General features: G+C 34.4%; 4 protein-coding genes and 1 long non-coding RNA gene across 7 annotated transcripts; 2 read left to right on the top strand and 3 right to left on the bottom strand.

The window, feature by feature from the left end:
* Positions 1–645: 645 nt before the first annotated feature.
* Positions 646–2,746, bottom strand: LOC105252816 (ubiquitin-like-conjugating enzyme ATG3). Its single transcript, XM_011260401.3, has 6 exons — positions 2,555–2,746; positions 2,040–2,228; positions 1,697–1,942; positions 1,468–1,620; positions 1,258–1,385; positions 646–1,164 (listed from the first exon to the last, which is right to left on the bottom strand). Exons 1-6 carry the CDS (start codon positions 2,624–2,626, stop codon positions 1,002–1,004), a joined length of 951 nt encoding a protein of 316 aa, XP_011258703.1. The 5' UTR covers positions 2,627–2,746; the 3' UTR covers positions 646–1,001.
* LOC105252818 (E3 ubiquitin-protein ligase CHIP) lies at positions 2,639–14,779 on the bottom strand. Of its 2 annotated transcripts, XM_025406582.1 has the most exons (6): positions 14,497–14,779; positions 13,944–14,142; positions 13,515–13,840; positions 13,269–13,419; positions 4,610–4,614; positions 2,639–2,826 (listed from the first exon to the last, which is right to left on the bottom strand). In XM_025406582.1, the coding sequence occupies exons 1-6, from the start codon at positions 14,611–14,613 to the stop codon at positions 2,797–2,799; spliced, it is 828 nt and encodes a 275-aa protein (XP_025262367.1). In that variant the 5' UTR covers positions 14,614–14,779; the 3' UTR covers positions 2,639–2,796. The 2 variants fall into 2 exon arrangements, with proteins under 2 accessions (XP_025262367.1, XP_011258707.1); XM_011260405.3 differs by lacking the exons at positions 2,639–2,826; positions 4,610–4,614 and having other exon boundaries at positions 12,357–13,419.
* Positions 3,070–4,646, top strand: LOC105252825. Its single transcript, XM_025406583.1, has 5 exons — positions 3,070–3,307; positions 3,384–3,519; positions 3,589–3,746; positions 3,971–4,083; positions 4,483–4,646. The coding sequence occupies exons 1-5, from the start codon at positions 3,162–3,164 to the stop codon at positions 4,527–4,529; spliced, it is 600 nt and encodes a 199-aa protein (XP_025262368.1). The 5' UTR covers positions 3,070–3,161; the 3' UTR covers positions 4,530–4,646.
* Positions 4,797–9,769, top strand: LOC105252817 (sodium-dependent neutral amino acid transporter B(0)AT3). Of its 2 annotated transcripts, XM_011260403.3 has the most exons (14): positions 4,797–5,133; positions 6,295–6,553; positions 6,617–6,803; positions 6,878–6,993; positions 7,073–7,180; positions 7,262–7,345; positions 7,438–7,599; positions 7,678–7,788; positions 7,862–8,063; positions 8,130–8,329; positions 8,404–8,605; positions 8,678–8,837; positions 8,913–9,176; positions 9,305–9,769. In XM_011260403.3, the coding sequence occupies exons 2-14, from the start codon at positions 6,371–6,373 to the stop codon at positions 9,501–9,503; spliced, it is 2,178 nt and encodes a 725-aa protein (XP_011258705.1). In that variant the 5' UTR covers positions 4,797–5,133; positions 6,295–6,370; the 3' UTR covers positions 9,504–9,769. The 2 variants fall into 2 exon arrangements, with proteins under 2 accessions (XP_011258705.1, XP_025262365.1); XM_025406580.1 differs by having other exon boundaries at positions 6,295–6,803.
* On the bottom strand, positions 6,878–7,687 carry LOC112637269. The gene is made up of 3 exons (XR_003122478.1): positions 7,399–7,687; positions 7,066–7,230; positions 6,878–6,973 (listed from the first exon to the last, which is right to left on the bottom strand). It is a non-coding gene; the product is annotated as an uncharacterized LOC112637269 (long non-coding RNA).
* Positions 14,780–18,168: the final 3,389 nt, after the last annotated feature.

Here is an 18,168-nt window from a genome sequence, read left to right as displayed (position 1 = left end):
TACCACATAAAATTTAGTAACATCTTATAATACTATCTCATGACTAATCCAATCGCATTCATGTTAATTTATGTGCCAGTAAATTTATGAGAATGTCACGGATTATCGGAGTAACGGCAAATAATTATGTGTATCTCTGACATGCGAGGAAACAAATTACAGGTAAGTCTGAATTTTAATCACTCTTATTTCGTGTCGTTATTTTGTATGTGATATAATTTTGCACAGAAATCGGTCACATACAAAGGTAATATTCTTAATATTCCAATTTATTTTCGTAATAATTAACTATAATCGATTTTAATAAATATTTAAGCTTCTGTTTTTGTAAATAATAAGCCAACAAATAATATTAGCTTAATTATTAACGTATATGAAATTTCTATATTTCTTTGTAGGATTCTTCGTTGCTTTCAGCACAGCATATTATTCTTTACTTATTGTCTAACAATTGTTGGATCAAATATTTTCACAATTCATATTTTCAATGTAAAAAAATCTTACAGTCCGTTTATTTAAAATGATCAAAACTAATATATAAACGGATCCCCTTAAATGCTTAACATTTGAGATCCGTGCAATGTATCCGTGCAATCTTTGGATTCTCAGGAATGGATGTTCATATAGGATATTCACTTTCTTAGATTCCATGACTTTCGTGCATCTTCAAATTCAAAATATACTTAGGTCATGTTCCATTTGACGATTGCAACATTCATAGGATTATTCGTAGAATTCGTCATTTCATTCTTGTCATTTATCGAAACAAATTAAACAAATGATTGAAAGATAATGCTTGTGAGCATTGTAATCGTCAAGTAGAAGTCTTAATTACACATTCTTCAATCCTTACAATTTTGAATATTCTTACAATCTTGGCATTTATGATGAAAAGCGTAGTAAACATCGATATACATAAATATCCCGTGTATCCACTAAAGTAGTTTGCAAGCGATTAATATCAATCACAATATAATGTAAGTAATTTAATACTGTGACATTTAACCGACTGCGTTTAACATAAAATTTTGTGTATAATCGTATTCAATCGTCGGTATGACAGATTGAACAAATTTCAGGAATATTATAAGATACATATGCACTCCCAATTCTCCGCCACCTTCCATTACTGTCTCCATGATTTTCTTCATCACTTCTGCATGTCTATATAAACAATAAGTCGTTTAATCTATTAAGATGCATAAATTTAATAAATTTTTTTTTTAGATCAACTTTTTTTTGCCTTCTTTATTTTACCTGCAAGGATGAACAGAAGCCATAGGAGGACCAGGTATATGTGGGTGAGTTTCCATTGTAACTGTCTTTTTAGCATGATCTTGACTAACATCTTCGTACATCTCTTCTACACTAAGCGGTTTTCGATTCTATAATGTAAAAGCAATAAGTATGATAAGTAGATCTAGGAAATAATATAAGTTGAGAGAAAAATAAATATGCATGTTTTACCTCATTGTATCCGTACAACCATAATCTAGGAGTTTGATAATATTTATCATATGTAATATATAAGTCATAAGTGCGGGTGCGAATAATTTCTCCCTCCGTAAATGAGTCCCGTTTTTCTTGACCAGATTTCTTGATACTTTCCGTCGCCGTGTGCTATAACAAAGTTGTTTTTCACAATTATAGAGGGAGATCTCAAAGATATTTCTTCCCCTACAAATTTCTTTTCTACCTTATCTTGTTCATCTAACATTCCGCTAATTTCGAAAGCTTCCATATCAGCAGCATCCTCGTCATCCTCATCTTCATCTGCATTGTCATGAGCTTGAGATGGCTCCTCTAATGTCTCCTCCAGGGCCATTTCTGATACTTTTTCATCCAGGCCAGCAAGACTAGTTGCATAATGATGAGTATCTACCCATCCACCTTCAGGATCATCTGCTTCTATAATACATTCTTGATCGTTGCTATATTCCATCTGTAAATACAGCAAATGATAATGTTAAATACCTAGTAAAAGATATCATTATATACAAAGAACAAAAATCATATATTATTTTCAGTCATAACATTACCTGTTTACATCGACGTGTACAGGGGACATTACGAGTGAGCAGAAATTGCTTGCCCTTTGGTAAATAGGACTTTGCCCTATCCTCATCACCAGTAGCCCATTGCCATGTAGGACAGTGATGTACCAAATGGTCTCCAGCTGCTACAAACTCCTCTGGTGTCAAGACACCTGTTTCTCGGAATTTGCTCTCCTTAAAGTCAGACAATTTTACATAAATAATACATGTAAGAGTATCTGTTGATGAGAAGAAAATTCCATAAAAAGATAGAAAATATAGAATAAATCTTTCTCTCTCTTCTTATAAATTGAGTAGTTTTTTTACAAGTAAAGAAAATTGTTATCTTCTATTTATTTATTTATAGAAAATCTCACTGATGAAATCATTACTGGATGTTCTGTCATCTGTCGACTCCGCTGTTCGACAACAATCTCTTTAACCAAAGAATCTAATCGATTCCGATAAACTACTGATATCCTGCGAGCGAGAGAGAAAAAAAAAGAAAACTCAAAAATTACCTTCAGCACCGGCGTCAAGTATTCGGCGACGCCCAACGCGGTGCCCTTCACCGAATTTATTACACTTTGCATTATTGACGACTCGTTGGGTGTCCGTTGCGTTTGTGAGAATGTGGAAGGAGATAACCCCTACACGTGGTGCGCGTAGGTGCGGGAGAGAGATAGCGATATCATTCAGAAGAGGCCCACAGGGATCATTTCGGTCCACGAGCAAGGTTCCTTTTTTCGCGTGTTAAATCGTGTCACCTGCTATTTTCCGGCTCGCCAGATCGATTTGTGCGGAGCAGCACGTAACTCGATTCGATGTGACAGATGATTACCGGAAAATAACCATAGAATGTAAAATTGTAGATGGGTAATCGCTCCAAAATACAGTGAAATATTGTTACCAACAGTCAGAATAAACAGGTGGCACCCGATTGACCACGTCGCCAATTGGCCAATTCAAAATAGGACTCTCTGATTGGTTAATCGTTGCTGGTTACCCTAGGCACAGGTCGATATAATTGGCAACGTGGTCAAACGGGACGCTCCCGAATAAACGCATTTCTTGAAATTAGTAACTAGGCGAGGAGATTGGCACAATTTTTTCTTCCTCTAACCTGATATGTCACAGGAACTCCACGCGTGCCTTGTCCGCTATTTCGCACGTTTACAGAAGTTGGATGAAAAATGGAAAGAATTATCGGCGAAAGCTGAAAGACCGCTTGAGGCTCTAGCTAATCAAGCCGAACAATTTCGACACGTTGCAAAGTGAGTGACAATAAAAAATTCCATTGCGCTCGGCGAATTTTATCATAGGTTCAATGAGATGGCGTGATTGTTGCAGTGTAAACATAAACGAAACAGAAAATGACATGGATGGAGAAACGCGGGAAAGATTGATGTTCAAAATTCTTATGGGCCTCGAAGATGAAATTGCGCTTCTCCAGGATATCTTGACACAATTTAATGACGCGAATCAGGTATATCTTTATCTATGAGTTATAATTTAATGAAAAAAAAACATGGTATTTTAATTTGATTTTTTTTAGGATTTAAAAAATTATTTGATCAAATTGGAAAATGCCAGGAGCCAAGTATCCCTCAAGGATGAAACAATGCAAGAATTAATTAAGGGAACGTCTTATCGACCAAAACTTAATCTACTTTTAGAATGGGCTGTGGAAAGTTTCCAGTTCTATCATAACATGTATTTGTTGTTTTAATAATAGAGTTCTTTAATCATATAATTCAACTTTCATTGTAATTTACTAGTATTATGTACCATATTCTATATGTATATTATATTATATTATAATATATATTATATATATATATTATATATATATATATATATATATATTATATTATATTATATTATATTAGTATTATATTATACTATATGTATATTCTATATGTATGTATGTATATTAGGTATCTTCGTATCAGGGATTGCATGAAATCTATCGATTATAAAATGGAAGAGACTATCGATAATTTGATCTCCTCCTTTGTGGAAGAACAGCGTGGGAGGAGGAATATATATAGTAAGTATAACATAATATTTCTTCATTTTTCTGTAGAGTTATTAAATGCTGCATTTTTATTCTATTCTTATTACTTGCTACTATTTCACTTTTAAGTTATTATTGTGTTATGTATTACATACACACACATATGTGTGTGTGTAATACATAATGCTCACTCTAATGTGTAACATTGTAATGAGTATCAAATAGATGATGAATATGTATATATATATATATATATATATATATATATATATATATATATATATACACACATATTCATCATCTATTTGATCGTTTTTCGGAATCTTTCGGAATATATTAAATATCGCTAGTGTAATATTGCACTTAAACATTCGATTCCAATTATTCAAATACTACATGTAAAAAAACTTCAATAAGGATTATATGTTTTAGAGATACTCGCTTTTACACAGTTCCTTGCTAAGGAGGCTCTTCGTTAAAAAATTGGAAATATATGAATGAAACTTAAAAAAATCAAACAAAAATACCTTATATCCTTAAAGGTATTATATATTTTATGGAAGACTACTTTTATAATAAATATTTTTTTATAAATGGATAAAACAATTATTCATGGAAGATAATGAAAATTCATTACCAAAGACATTAACGTCCTTTATTAAATTGAGAAATGACATAATTTTCAATTAATTATCCTAAAACTTATCTCATTCCAATTTATTGTATCTATATAATAGTAGGGTTTTTATTGTATTGTATTATATGAATTTCAAAGCTTTATTTCTTTATGCTTTAAGTTTCAGAATAATGTGAAATTATAATAATAATGGTTCATCTTTCGTTATCTCCTTTTCGTCGTACTATCGGTATCTTCCTTCCAATGGAAAAGGACTCGCGCGCGATTTCGCGGCCGAAAAAGAGAGAGAGAGGGTCGAGGCGCCGGCGCCAGCTATTGATTCTCTTGAAATACCGTGATTTCAAAAGTTACTATCACCAGCACATACACTGGGGGTGTCACCAGTGGCGAACCGCTCTTCGACCGCGGACAAGGTCCTCGCGCGTTTCCTCCTTTGGTCCCGGCAGGTCGGTAAAGATTTCGTTTCATTGCTTTCTGCTGTCCGCGACAGAAACGCGAACCGAATCTTTTCGAACACTGTTTCTTTGCGAACAAACGTTTTCGAATGGATTTGTACTTTCGCGAGAGAATTCGGGCTTTCTTCACATCAATAATGAATTTCGTACAATGAAGTGAAAGACTCGTGTCCGCGAGGGCGTACATATATATATATTCATCTGATTAAAATAAGATGAGATTTTTTTGTATACACATTTACCGAAGCCATATGTAGTTACTTTAATAAAAATTAATCTTCTCTCTTTCGTATGATTGCGTATAAAATATTTGCTGAGATTCGTATTCGTGTACTTTAACGAGAACGTGCATCTACGTCAAAGTAAAAATCAATTTCCAGTGAAGTTTTCAATCGATTTTTTTTATATGTATTTGAATTTTTTTTTTATGAAGAATGTGTACCTAGAAAACATGTGTATATCCTTGTGTTAAACACCTGTATGAGATTTTATATATATATATATATATGTGTGTGTGTGTGTGTGTGTGTGTGTATGTGTAGAATCGACATAAGAAATTATCACATATTGTGTATGGACAGCTTCTATATATGTATATAAATAATAAAAAATAAAATGACTAACTCAAGAAATTCATGAACATATGTATTAATCAAATAAAATGTATTATTCCAGGGAAAAAGGCACCATAATAATTAAATTTTAATATAATTCTTTGATATTAAAAATATACACATACATATACATATATATTCTATTTGCACACACACACACACACATTAATTACTATATTAATTTTTAATGATTACATTAATATATTAATCATTTAATTATTATCATATTAATTATTTATATATATTATATATTAATATATTAATTTAATATTAACTAATTAATATATTAATTTAATATAAATTATAAATTAATTAATATATTAATATATTAATATATTAATTTAATGTAACTTTCTTTAGATATTTTTATATCTACATCTCTTATTAAAAAAAATTACAAACTTTTCATTATGTAATTTAGTAATAATTTAGTAATAATTTAGTAATTTAGTAATAATTTAGTAATAATTTTGTTTTGCACTTGCTTCTATACATGTTCATATTTAATCATTTTAATCTTTTAAATTTTTTTGAACAGGATGGAGTGTCTAGATCTTTTCGTTTGATCAGAAAGAAGCGGATTTGAAAGGGATTAAAACGAAAGCGGAGAAGATATGGCGAATACGGCTCATCTCGTTCGCCGGCAAAGCTCCCGCGATCTCAAGCCTCAAAAAAGCATCGATAAGCTTGAGATGAAAGAGATGCGTGGTAGATTAATGGTGGATAATCGAAAGAACATCTCCACTGCCAATTACGGGGCCACCAATGCGGCCTTCGAAGATAGCAGTCCTAACAAGGTACCTCTGCCTATTTTATTCACTTTATATCATGAGTTTCACTTCATTGGCCTTTGTTCACAGAGCAAAACAGGAAACGGCTCGGGCACCGGTAACAATGACGGCAAGGCGATTTTTCGGCCGGAAGCAGGTGAAGATGAGCGTGAAAATTGGGATAGCAAACTCACATTTCTCCTGGCGACCGTAGGATATGCAGTGGGCCTTGGAAATGTATGGCGATTTCCCTATCTGGCTCAGAAAAATGGTGGAGGTGCGTTCACTTCGTTTAAAATTGTTTATTAAAATCTCTCTCGTACAATAAGAATTATTTCTAATGTCCACCAGGTGCTTTTCTAATTCCTTATTTCGTGATGCTGGCCATCGAGGGTATTCCTATATTTTATTTGGAATTGGCAATCGGCCAAAGATTGAGAAAAGGCGCTATTGGCGTGTGGAATCAGGTGAATAGAGAAAAAAAAACTATAAATTAGAATTTTATCGAAATAAAGATTTTTAATAGTGAATTTCCTTACCGAAAAGGTATCCCCGTATATGGGGGGTATCGGAATCAGCAGCGCCATAGTCTCCTTCAATGTGGCTCTTTATTATAATACTATTATTGCCTGGTGCCTCTTCTATTTCGTTCAGGTAAGAATCCATTTATAATTAATGTTTCATCTTGTCGCATTTATATAAAACTAAAATAAAAATTTAAAAATCTATTTAAAGAGTTTTCAATCGCAATTACCTTGGGCGGAGTGTCCGAATAAATATTTTCAAAATGGATCTTACGCGCCCGAACCCGAGTGTTTGGTAATGCTAAAATTTACGCTTATACAATATAAATTATATTCTATTGTCCATACATTAATAAGTTTGTATGTAACTTGATAATCGATCAATAGGTCAGCAGTCCAACACAGTATTTCTGGTATCGAACCACCCTAATGATATCCAAAGATATCGATACGCCGGAAGTGTTCAATTGGAAGATCGCTCTAGCGCTGATCATTGCTTGGATTCTCGTGTACATGTGCATGATTAAGGGTATCGCATCCTCGGGCAAGGTACGGCCCTTTCCTATTACAAAAATTAAATATCATCATATTCTTCTTCATCAAATGATAATTTCTGCTTCTTTCCAGGTTGTGTATGTAACCGCTACATTTCCGTATATCGTTCTAATCATTTTCTTCTTCCGAGGGGTAACATTGACGGGTATGTCGGACGGTTTGCGGCATCTCTTCACGCCAAAGGTACATTGTATACAATTATCTTCTATACGTCACAATTATTTTGTATAACCATCAATTTATTTCTCTACTTCAGTGGTACACATTGACTGATCCGGTAGTCTGGTTAGAGGCTGGAACGCAAATCTTCTTCTCACTAGGCTTAGCTTTTGGTGGTCTGATAGCATTCTCTTCATACAACCCGGTGAACAATAATTGCTATCGTGACGCTATCATGGTCAGTCTGACGAATTGCTTTACTTCCATGTTCGCGGGGATTGTCGTTTTCTCGATCATAGGTTCGTGCAAACTTCTCCTCTGATATTTTCCTATTTTTTTAGACTTATAATTTTGCATTTTAACAGGATTCAAAGCCACCATGGTTTATGAACAATGTTTATCGGAAAGAAATAATACGTTAATGAATATATTCGGACATGCCGATAAGATACCCGAAAATATTCCGATCAGTGGCACACTGTTGAACATCACTAGTAGTAATGGATCATTGGACATGATAATGCCGGAATTGCCCTATTGTGATCTAGAAAAAGAATTAGATAATGTAAGTTGTGAAATTGAACTTTTTGTTTCTATACCTTTCCTCTGTGCTTTTAAATTATGTAACAATAATTACAGTCGGCATCGGGCACAGGTTTGGCTTTCATCATCTTCACCGAAGCGATCAATCAGTTTCCTGGCGCTCAATTCTGGTCAGTATTGTTCTTCTTGATGTTATTTACACTAGGAATCGATTCTCAGTTTGGTACTCTGGAAGGTGTCGTCACCAGTATCGTCGATATGAAACTCTTCCCGAACTTAAGAAAAGAGATTCTGACAGGTTAATTTCACAACACATAATAAGATATAGTTTAAATTGGAAGAAGTTACAAGAATAAACTCGATTTCACAGGTGTGATTTGTTTGGTGTGCTGCTCGATCTCGATGGCCTTTGCTCATGGAGCTGGCAGTTATGTTTTTGTGCTGTTCGATAGCTTCAGCGGAAATTTTCCGTTACTTATAATTGCTTTCTTCGAATGTATAGCAGTATCCTATGTTTACGGTTTGAAGAGGTAAGTATAGAAACATTCTTAAATCTGCAAGGTTTCAGATCAAAGATTGCATTAATTGTATTGTGATAATTTTAGATTTGCCGATGATATCGAACTGATGACTGGCAACCGGCCTGGTCTCTATTGGCTAATATGTTGGAAGTATCTCAGTCCACTGGCAATGTTGAGTATCTTGATCGCGTCTTTCGTCGAAATATTTTTCGAAGGAAGCGGTTATCCAGCCTGGGTATCGAGTAAAGGCATCACGGAAAGACATGAGTGGCCTGTCTGGGCTTTAGTTCTCATTGCCATTCTCATTCTCACTTCCGTTTTATGGATACCCGCAGTCGCAATTTGCAGGTTGGTATTGATCTTAAAGTTGTCAGTAAAAAATCACATATCTTGTTTTATATACGCTTCTTAAATTAAACCTTTTAATGATCCTTTAAATGAGCCTTTAAATAAAATCTTTTAATGATCCTTTCTAGATACTATGGAATCCTCATCATCGACGACAACGAAAAGGCCTGGTTTCCTGCAGCAGATTTAAAAGAATTTCATGGAATTATGCCGCATGAGGTAACGGCGGCTGAAACACTGCTGTTTTGCATCAGGAATGACGGTTCTGAAGGATTGTGCTGCCCTACGGGCGGCCCTAGCGACGATGAGGACGAGGATCTCACCTAGGATCGATCCTTGATTGCGATGCGCGTTTCCGCAGATGATCTCGTTTCGAGAAACGCTTTACTTTATTCTGTGACGACCATCTTCAACTGCTTGCTACTTGATCAAAAGTGGCTGCAATTCATTTTGATGAATCTGGTCGAATTGTAGTCAACGCATTTGCGTGGTAGGATCTTGTCTATTGTGTCAATTAACATAAAAGCTTCGGCGGTAGGAGTTATTTTTTTATCATTTAAAGACGGAGATATATTCAAGTAAAAAATAATTTTTCTTTCACCTTTAATAATTAAAATTAGATGTCAGATTCAATTTTTTTACAGTATTTGAAAATTTTGTAATTTAAAGGAAAAAATTCTTCTAGAATCTAAATATTTCAAAAATATTGATGTAAGCGGAGATTTATTTGAAAATATTCTTGAATGTATTTCTGCCCGAGAGATATAACAATTTGCAATTTTTTTTAATTAATTGATTAACTATGCGAAAAATGGCTTTCGAAACTTCGTGAAATGAGTAATGAAGAATATTAGACAATAATCTATATACAGTTTTCAAACGAACAATCGTGCATCGTATGAACGGAAACGAGAGGCGATCTTTCCGTGCGGAAAATTATCTGTTATATGAGTTAACAATGAAACATTTACTCTTTAGCGATTGCGAATAACATCAGATTTAATAAGATTAGCGGTAGGAGCCGTCCAGTGGACTTGGGTGAATGCGCCCGAAACATTATTCTAGATAGATAGTCTTGTATCAAAGCATTTGGATCCTTAGATTTATGGATCTATTGAAAATTCGAAAATACTTTCGAGAATCAACGGATCTAAAGATTTGATGATATAAACACTTAAAGATCCAATCTAACAGCACAAGTAAGCAGATAAAAATATCGAAATATTTACAAACGTACAAGAAGATTTGCAGAGATCTAAAAATTCAAATATTTCACAATGTATAATTGTCTAAGAATATGAGATCCTTCCACAGATCTAAGGATCCAGGAATCCACGAGTGATTATGTGGATGGATGACGTGACAATAATGAATTTAGCATAAAAAGACGACAAAATTGACGACAATAAAATAATTGGACTAAATTATGCTTGACAATAATATTAACGTTGTGCGGTATGTGATGCACATTTAAAAATGCCTGGATAGCAAAAAAGGCAATTGATTCGACCCGAAGAAATCGGTTTCTTCGGGCGAGGAGAGATAATCATCGTCCAGGCCACATAGATTAAACAATTAGTTTCACGTAGGTCAATTATTATTTTAATTTTAACTCTGTTATGTATCAAACTCGACCTGTGACATAGAGTATATTATAAAAGGAATAGATAATATATATATATATAGATATATCAAAGTAAATCATTCTATTTCAATGAAAGAAGCTATAATCCAGGTCGAATTTGAACATTAAAGATGTCTTTGAACATTCTATGGAATCTTCCTATTTGCACTCCTTTGTGACAGTATTCAAATGGCCTGATATCTTCCAGTGATATTTTAAATTCCTAACTCTTTGCACTTTGAATACTTTTCTATGTTAAATTAATAAAAAGAAAAGAAAAAATACTTACATTAATTTATATAGAAAACGTTATTATAATTTCACAGTAATTTCCTGTAACAATTTATATAATTAATTTTTCATGTTATTGAATATATAAATAATTAATAAGATTTTATAAATCCATATTAAAATATTCTAGTGCAAAGAGTTAATGAATTAATGATTAATTGGTTGTGGAGTATTCGCCTAAAACGTACAAATGTAATACGGACAATAAGTATAGTAGAATTTCGTTTTCTCAAGTTATCTATTAGTAAGCCTAAGCAGATCAAATAACTGCATTAGCAATCGTTAAGCAAATGACTAATTAATTAAATAACAATAGGAGTCATCAATTATATAATGACGGAAATTGTCATTAGTTAATTAATGATAAAAGACAAACCATATCTTGATATCATATCATTTGTTACAACTATATACTAGTTTTTTTATCTCGCATACTCGCTCGAGCTCTATTGGTGAAAGAATCTTTTGGGAATCAAATGCATTTTATATTTTAATTGGAAATTTTTTAATAAGTACTCTCCTTTCTATATTTTTATAGTTAAAAATTGATAATTTTCTAATTGATATCTTTAAAGTTTTTTAAAATATAATTGTCAATTTTTCGAATTTAATTCACACATTAAAAAAATGAATTTAAAAAAACAAATATTAAAAGGAGAGACGTTGTAGTTCATTATTAAATGACTGTTGCATTTATTGAGACTACAGAGAGAATAATCTATCTTACCAGACTTTTGTTAACCATATATATTGTCGATGTAGCTTGCGCAATAACTTAAAACAATACACCGATGGTGGACGGTAATAATTGTTATTATTACATACGATTGCGATGATTGCGATACATATATACAATATTGCGTATACGTAAAACTGTACATATATATATACATATATAAATATATTGTTGTCAGTTGAATGTTAAAATAAATACCTTGAGTGGATTTAGATTTCTCTTTACTATTGATATATAACATTCGCAATCGGAACTATTTTTTTAACAAACAATATAGTAAAGATGTAAACAATTTCAGCAGTAAAAAATTATTATGTAGATGTATGATAAACTAAGAAAGATTACTATATATGAACACTCATTATCCTATGTTTATATTGTGTTAAAAATTTGCAAGTCTTTCAACTTTTAATTGAAATTCTAATTTCAAGTTTCTATCAAAAGCAATTATGAAAATTTCAATTTTATAAACAAAAATTGCCGATTATAAAGCAAGAAAATAAATTTATATACATACAATTAATTATATATACTCTCATAGAATTATCTTGTATGAATTTACATGCGATTCTTGCTTTAATTATTTAATATTATACATATATCCAATAATAATTTCTATATTTTTCATATGGCATATTCTAGAAAAATATTGAATACAATAACAATACAAGCATTTCTTCGTTACAAAATCACTATTCAGGTCCTCGAAATCCGCTGTCTTTTTAAGAGCGTTTTCTTGTTCTTGTTTCAACTTCTTGTCATAATAAGTGTTTATCTGGATTAAAGTGATACAAGAATGAAAGCGAATAAGATAAATATACTATAAAGGCAGCTATTTTGGTTTTTGATGGACCTGAGCCGAAGAGCTAAGTTGCTTTATGGTAGAGAATAAATCGCCTAGTAATTGGCAAACCCCGTTTCGGTTCACCAATAACACCCTATAGATTGATATTAATTTGTGAATATATTTCAGCATAATAAAAATAAAAATTTATCGCAAAAGATAATTTTTTACAATAGAAATAATATTTTCTTGTTCTTTTCTTAAATATATGATAAAAATTCAAGAACAGAGAATCTAAAGACTTGAACTTGCTTACTCAAGGAGATGAGAGAATAAGTTACTATCTTCTAATAAAGCAAAAAATATTTTTTTTGTAACGAGGAGAGACGGGGAACAATATACTTAATCTATATGTATATACTCTACTACTTTACACTTTCTTGAGATTTCTTCTTTTAGATATCCTCTTATAAATTTCTTCATCAAATATTGAATTCTTTTCTTTCATCATTAAAAATCACTATTGCCTTAACTTACATCTATGGCAGTAAATAATGTATTGACATCAGTAATGCAAGGCCCATTCATTTTCCTGCAGGAAAGTATCGACTACTTCCTTCATTGCCAAGTTTGGAATTAATTGATCTTGTGTAAGACGCACACGTGTGACTGGATCGAAATGACCGACCCGTTGAAGATGTTCTTCGATATCCTTCCGTTCATATGTGATTCCACTAGGTGTAATCACTGGCTCTTGCAAGATCTCAAAGCTGATTTTACCACACAAATAGTCGGGCACCTCTCTTTTCTACAAACAATTCGTTTATAAATAACAGCACAAAACATCAAAAAAATAAATACAAAGACTCTTGTTTTGATGACAGAAATTGAAAGAAAACAAACCCTTCTTCTCTCGTCGACCTTAGCAAAGAGATCATTGAGCCGTGATATACAAGTATCTCTCTTCTCCTCGATCTCCTCTTTTCTCCTAGCAAATTCAGTTGAATTTGCATCAGTATCGGAATCCTTTGTCGTCTCCTGTTCTTGTAAAGCTGCTAAATTACGCTTTGCGTCATCTACGATCAGCTGGTTCAAATAAGTCTGCAGGTCAATATCTTGAGCGATCCTCTGTTCCTCCCTTACTTGAAAACGACGTTTACGTGCTTGTCGTAGCACGCTGGTGATGTCGTCACCATAATTTAATTTCTGCTCCTTTGCCAAGTCTACAGCTAAATTGTTTTAGATAAATAATTTTATAATATAAGTCTAATCTATTCTTTCTCTTTCTTGAAAAAATGATAAGAGTATGTATAAGTCTGCTTTGCCATTTACCTCTCTGCAAATGTTTTACAGCTTCATCAAAAAGCTCCAACTCCAGTAGAGCAAGTCCTAGGAAAAAATGACCCTTCATTAAACAAGGATCTATATCTAAGGCTCGTCTGCAATCCTTGCACACCGATTCCCATTGTTTCAATTTCAAATGACACAATGCTCGATTTGTAAAGTACAATGCTTGGTCTGGATTCTTTATCTGCAACAAAAATAAAAAAAGAAAATGATTCTGTTGTGCAAAATCACTCTTCTTTTTAAAGATATGATAAATTTGTATTAAAGAGAAAAAGAGAGAGACGGAATATATAATCAGATTTAAAAGTCTTCCCTCATTTCTGTCAAATTCTAGTACAAATTTTCGGCGCTAGGTGCAGCATCAAACTGCCATCTCTGGCAAACACTGCATGTGATTCATGATTCAAAACAAAAAATACTTGCTGCGTATGTAACAATTGGTAAACAATCGAGCAGACGCACAAAAGTGCGCAATAATTTAGAATTTCGATTTAGAATTTCACGGCGATGATCTAGCATGTATTCAAACGTCACTCACAATCGCCTTTGTATAGCAATTGGCTGCGTCCTCGTATTTGTGCAGATCGAAGAGACGGTTCCCCTGTTCCTTCAGCTCCTTGTCGGACAGGTTCGCCGTCGAATACATCTTACTCATGATGGCGGTCGATGATCACGTCGCACTGCATGCACGATCAAATCAATTATACGTGACGGGAAGTTGTACGAGCACGAGAAATGAATGCGACAGCCTTCGTCTAACCTCTAAACGAACGTCAAATATTCCATCTTTGTTTCGTCGAGTCATCGACTTTGACAGACTCGACGCGGATCTAGATGGGAATGCAGTTTGACGTTTGACCGCCCTCTCGAGAATGATCGAAGAACTTCAATCTGTTTCAAGGAAAAGACTTACCCACCTAGTTGTCGAGTCTTTTTTACCATCATCGCATATGCTCCAAAGTGCAGACGGTTCAGATCCAATTTGAAATTGGCACATTTCCCGCGAGAGAGAGAGAGAGAGAGAGTTACACTTCTAGATACGATTTTATACACCTTGCTTTTTAAACCAGACCTATTTGCGCGGGAACGTCGTCGTGAAATATCTCGGCAAGTGCAATGTTACGGGAGATCTGAATATTTACAGTTTATATACAGTGCATGTTTTGTATTTCGGCCAAGTAGACGGTGTCTGGTGAGTAAATATTTTGCTGCATATAATTTTTACATTGTTATTTCTTCATGTATTTTGTGCGAGATTGAAAATTCATTACTCACTTAACTTTATTTCGAGGAAAATTCAAGAACTGATATTCTCGTTATATATGTAAATCGTTATAGATATTTACAAAATAGTATACTTGTAGCTTTTACATTTTAATCATTATAAAAACATCAGGGTGAATAATGCCAGAGGTGTAAATATTTAAGACGCTTCTCTCTCTTTTTTCCATCTTTTTTCATCGGAGTAAACTCTTTCGAATTTACATGACGAATTTACTTTTATACTGAATCTGCGTATTAAAATAACAAGCGTTTTATGAAAAAGCGAGCGCGTTTACTCGATATCGTCGGCGTAATTTGTCAGCCATACATTTTGATAACAATATGGAGATTCTAGCGATATCTACATAAGTATTAAGTAGAGATCCGTGAAGCTCGAAACTTCGTAACGCGGCTAGTCGCGGATGCGGATGCAAGGTGGAGCGGGAAGGAGGGGGACGAAGGGGGGAGGAGGAGGAGGAGGAGAGGGAAGAGATTGCGACCCAGTTCGTTCGTTCGAGACTTCAATTCCGTATTCTTCTCCATACGGGAATAGGAAGTTCCCGCCACGGTTTCTTGGTGACAAATTGGAATTAGAAGTAATCGTGTTAGTTGTTAACGAAACTCGCGGGTTAATCGAATCTATCTGGCTGCTCCTCGACCAATCGATCGATCGATCGATCGACCGGTTCTCCTCGCGTGGAGAAATTCAGCGGGTGCAGGCGCGATCCGGGGGGGGTGCCGGAGAGAAACGGCCAAGATTTATTAGACATTTGAATTAGTTCGCGCGCTATTAATCCCGGATTGTACAACGATGCCTCGTCCATCGGTCTAGACCTGGGTCTGGTCGTCATCAGAACTATCCATTGAACTACACCGCGCCATTAAGGGTTCGTCTGGAGGCTATTAAGCGTGTCCACTCGGATTACAACGGATTACAATGCGAATCAGGTCTTTGCCGATGTTAGAACAATGGCTTTGAATTTTCGCGAGTTTATCAGCGATGGATATTTAATTTAGGGTAAGTCGATTCCAATATGTATAAAAAAATATCCCTGATTTAATGAGCCTGAGAGATAATCTAAAACTAAAGTATCGAGAATAGTATAAATAGAATATAAAGAATATATAGAAAAAGAGTATAAATAGAATATAGAGAATAGAGAATGTAGAGTATAGAATAAATAGAAGTATAGATAATAGTATTAATACCTTTGTTTTTATATCACTGTAATAATAAAGTGAGATATTTCGAGATATTCCGACATGTATAAAGCCTAGAAATCAAAATTAAAGGTCTCCGCAAGACTCCCCTTCTATAATTTTGACATCTAAAACATCTCTCTTTCGACATATATTAATATTAAAACGTTTACGATACAGCTAAATGAATCTCGTCGTCTTTAATTTCAGCAAATTCACAGTCATGTATCTTCCGCATATCCATTTTGAAGCTTATCCGCTCGATCACGGCTCGTATGTGGTCGACACACGTGTTATTAAACGGTACGCGACGGGAAATTATGGTCATCGACGTCGCATGTCGTGTACATACGTCGAAGGAGCTGGCCGAAAGGATTCGGCCGTATACGCGATTACGGCGAAATTACTCAATCCGATGGTAATCTGGCGAATTACACCTCGAAATAACGGTCAAACGCCGAAAGCGTCTGTGTGTGGGTGTGCTTGACGGTTCGGAGTCGAGAAGGGGCTTGGCGAGGTATGTTTCGCGCTCACGCTACGGCGAACATAAATATCACCCCCTCCCTCTCCTTCCCCCCTTTTCCTGGCGAGTCATACGAGTCCGTCGAGGCATCCGCGGTGCATATAGGGGCTGCGCAGCATAGGTGCACGCACACATCTCTAGGCTGTATTATCATTTCTTACGGTCTCCAGACACGCCAGCTAGTCAGCTATGATTTTCGCCCCGCGCGTTTCCTGATGCCGGAATTTCTTACAAAGGGGTAGCTGGCGGGGAGGGAAGGGTCGGCGATGCACGCGTATCATTATTCGTACGCGGCGCGAATAACCGTCTGCATGCACATGCATTTTCTTAACGCGTAATTTTACGTCGGAACCGCGCGTGATTTCTTCTCCTCTCGTTTGTCATCGAAATCTCGATTGTTTGCGCAAATGATTACTTTATAACTTCAAACAGATTTTTGTATATTTAATGATTGTGTAATTGCATAATTATTTAATCAATTTACGTATGAACAAGTTTAATATTATGTCTTTTGTCTGTATAAATGAAATTGTTCAGATTTACGAGATATTTAATTTTTAATCGTTTGTAATTCACACTATTAATATACGAAATCATGAGAAACATATAATTTCTTATTAACGATTGAATTATTTCAAGTAATAATGCGAGGTGGAATCGATCGATAAATTGAAAAAGATTCAACAGGCCACGGATCTTTAGGTATGGACGCGCGTGAATATAGATTTTCCTCTTACGTTGGAAAAAGGAATTGATATTCAAAGCAGGTGGATGCATTCGCATCTCCACACGGAAAGAAGTCTTATGCGAGAATATGTACATATATACATACATATACATATACATATACATATGTGTGTGTGTGTGTGTGTGTGTGTATGTGTGTGTGTGTGTGTGTGTATGCAGCATCATATACGAGAATATTCTAATTTAATATCGAACCCGTCCGCCTTCGAAGCTTCAAGTGCCAATCGAGATTTCTTTACGACTCGCGAAACGTTTCACATTCTATTAACTTTTCGTCCAATTCCTCTTTATGCATTCTCCCTTTTATACATCCGCGTCTTTTTAAAAATTATGAAACATATTTTACAATACGGATAAGTATGTGCCATTCAATTCGTACAGATATTTTTCAATAATTTGTTCTTTTTATCGATGCTTCGTGATATCCATCACAAGAGCCATGTACCGAACACGATTTTGTCATTAAGCGAAACGAGG

This window comes from Camponotus floridanus, unplaced genomic scaffold (assembly GCF_003227725.1).
Source record: "Camponotus floridanus strain SB8 unplaced genomic scaffold, Cflo_v7.5 scaffold15, whole genome shotgun sequence".
Lineage (NCBI taxonomy): Eukaryota > Metazoa > Arthropoda > Insecta > Hymenoptera > Formicidae > Camponotus > Camponotus floridanus.
Note: the sequence above shows the minus strand (reverse complement) of the source record. Positions and strands in the feature narration are given on the sequence as shown.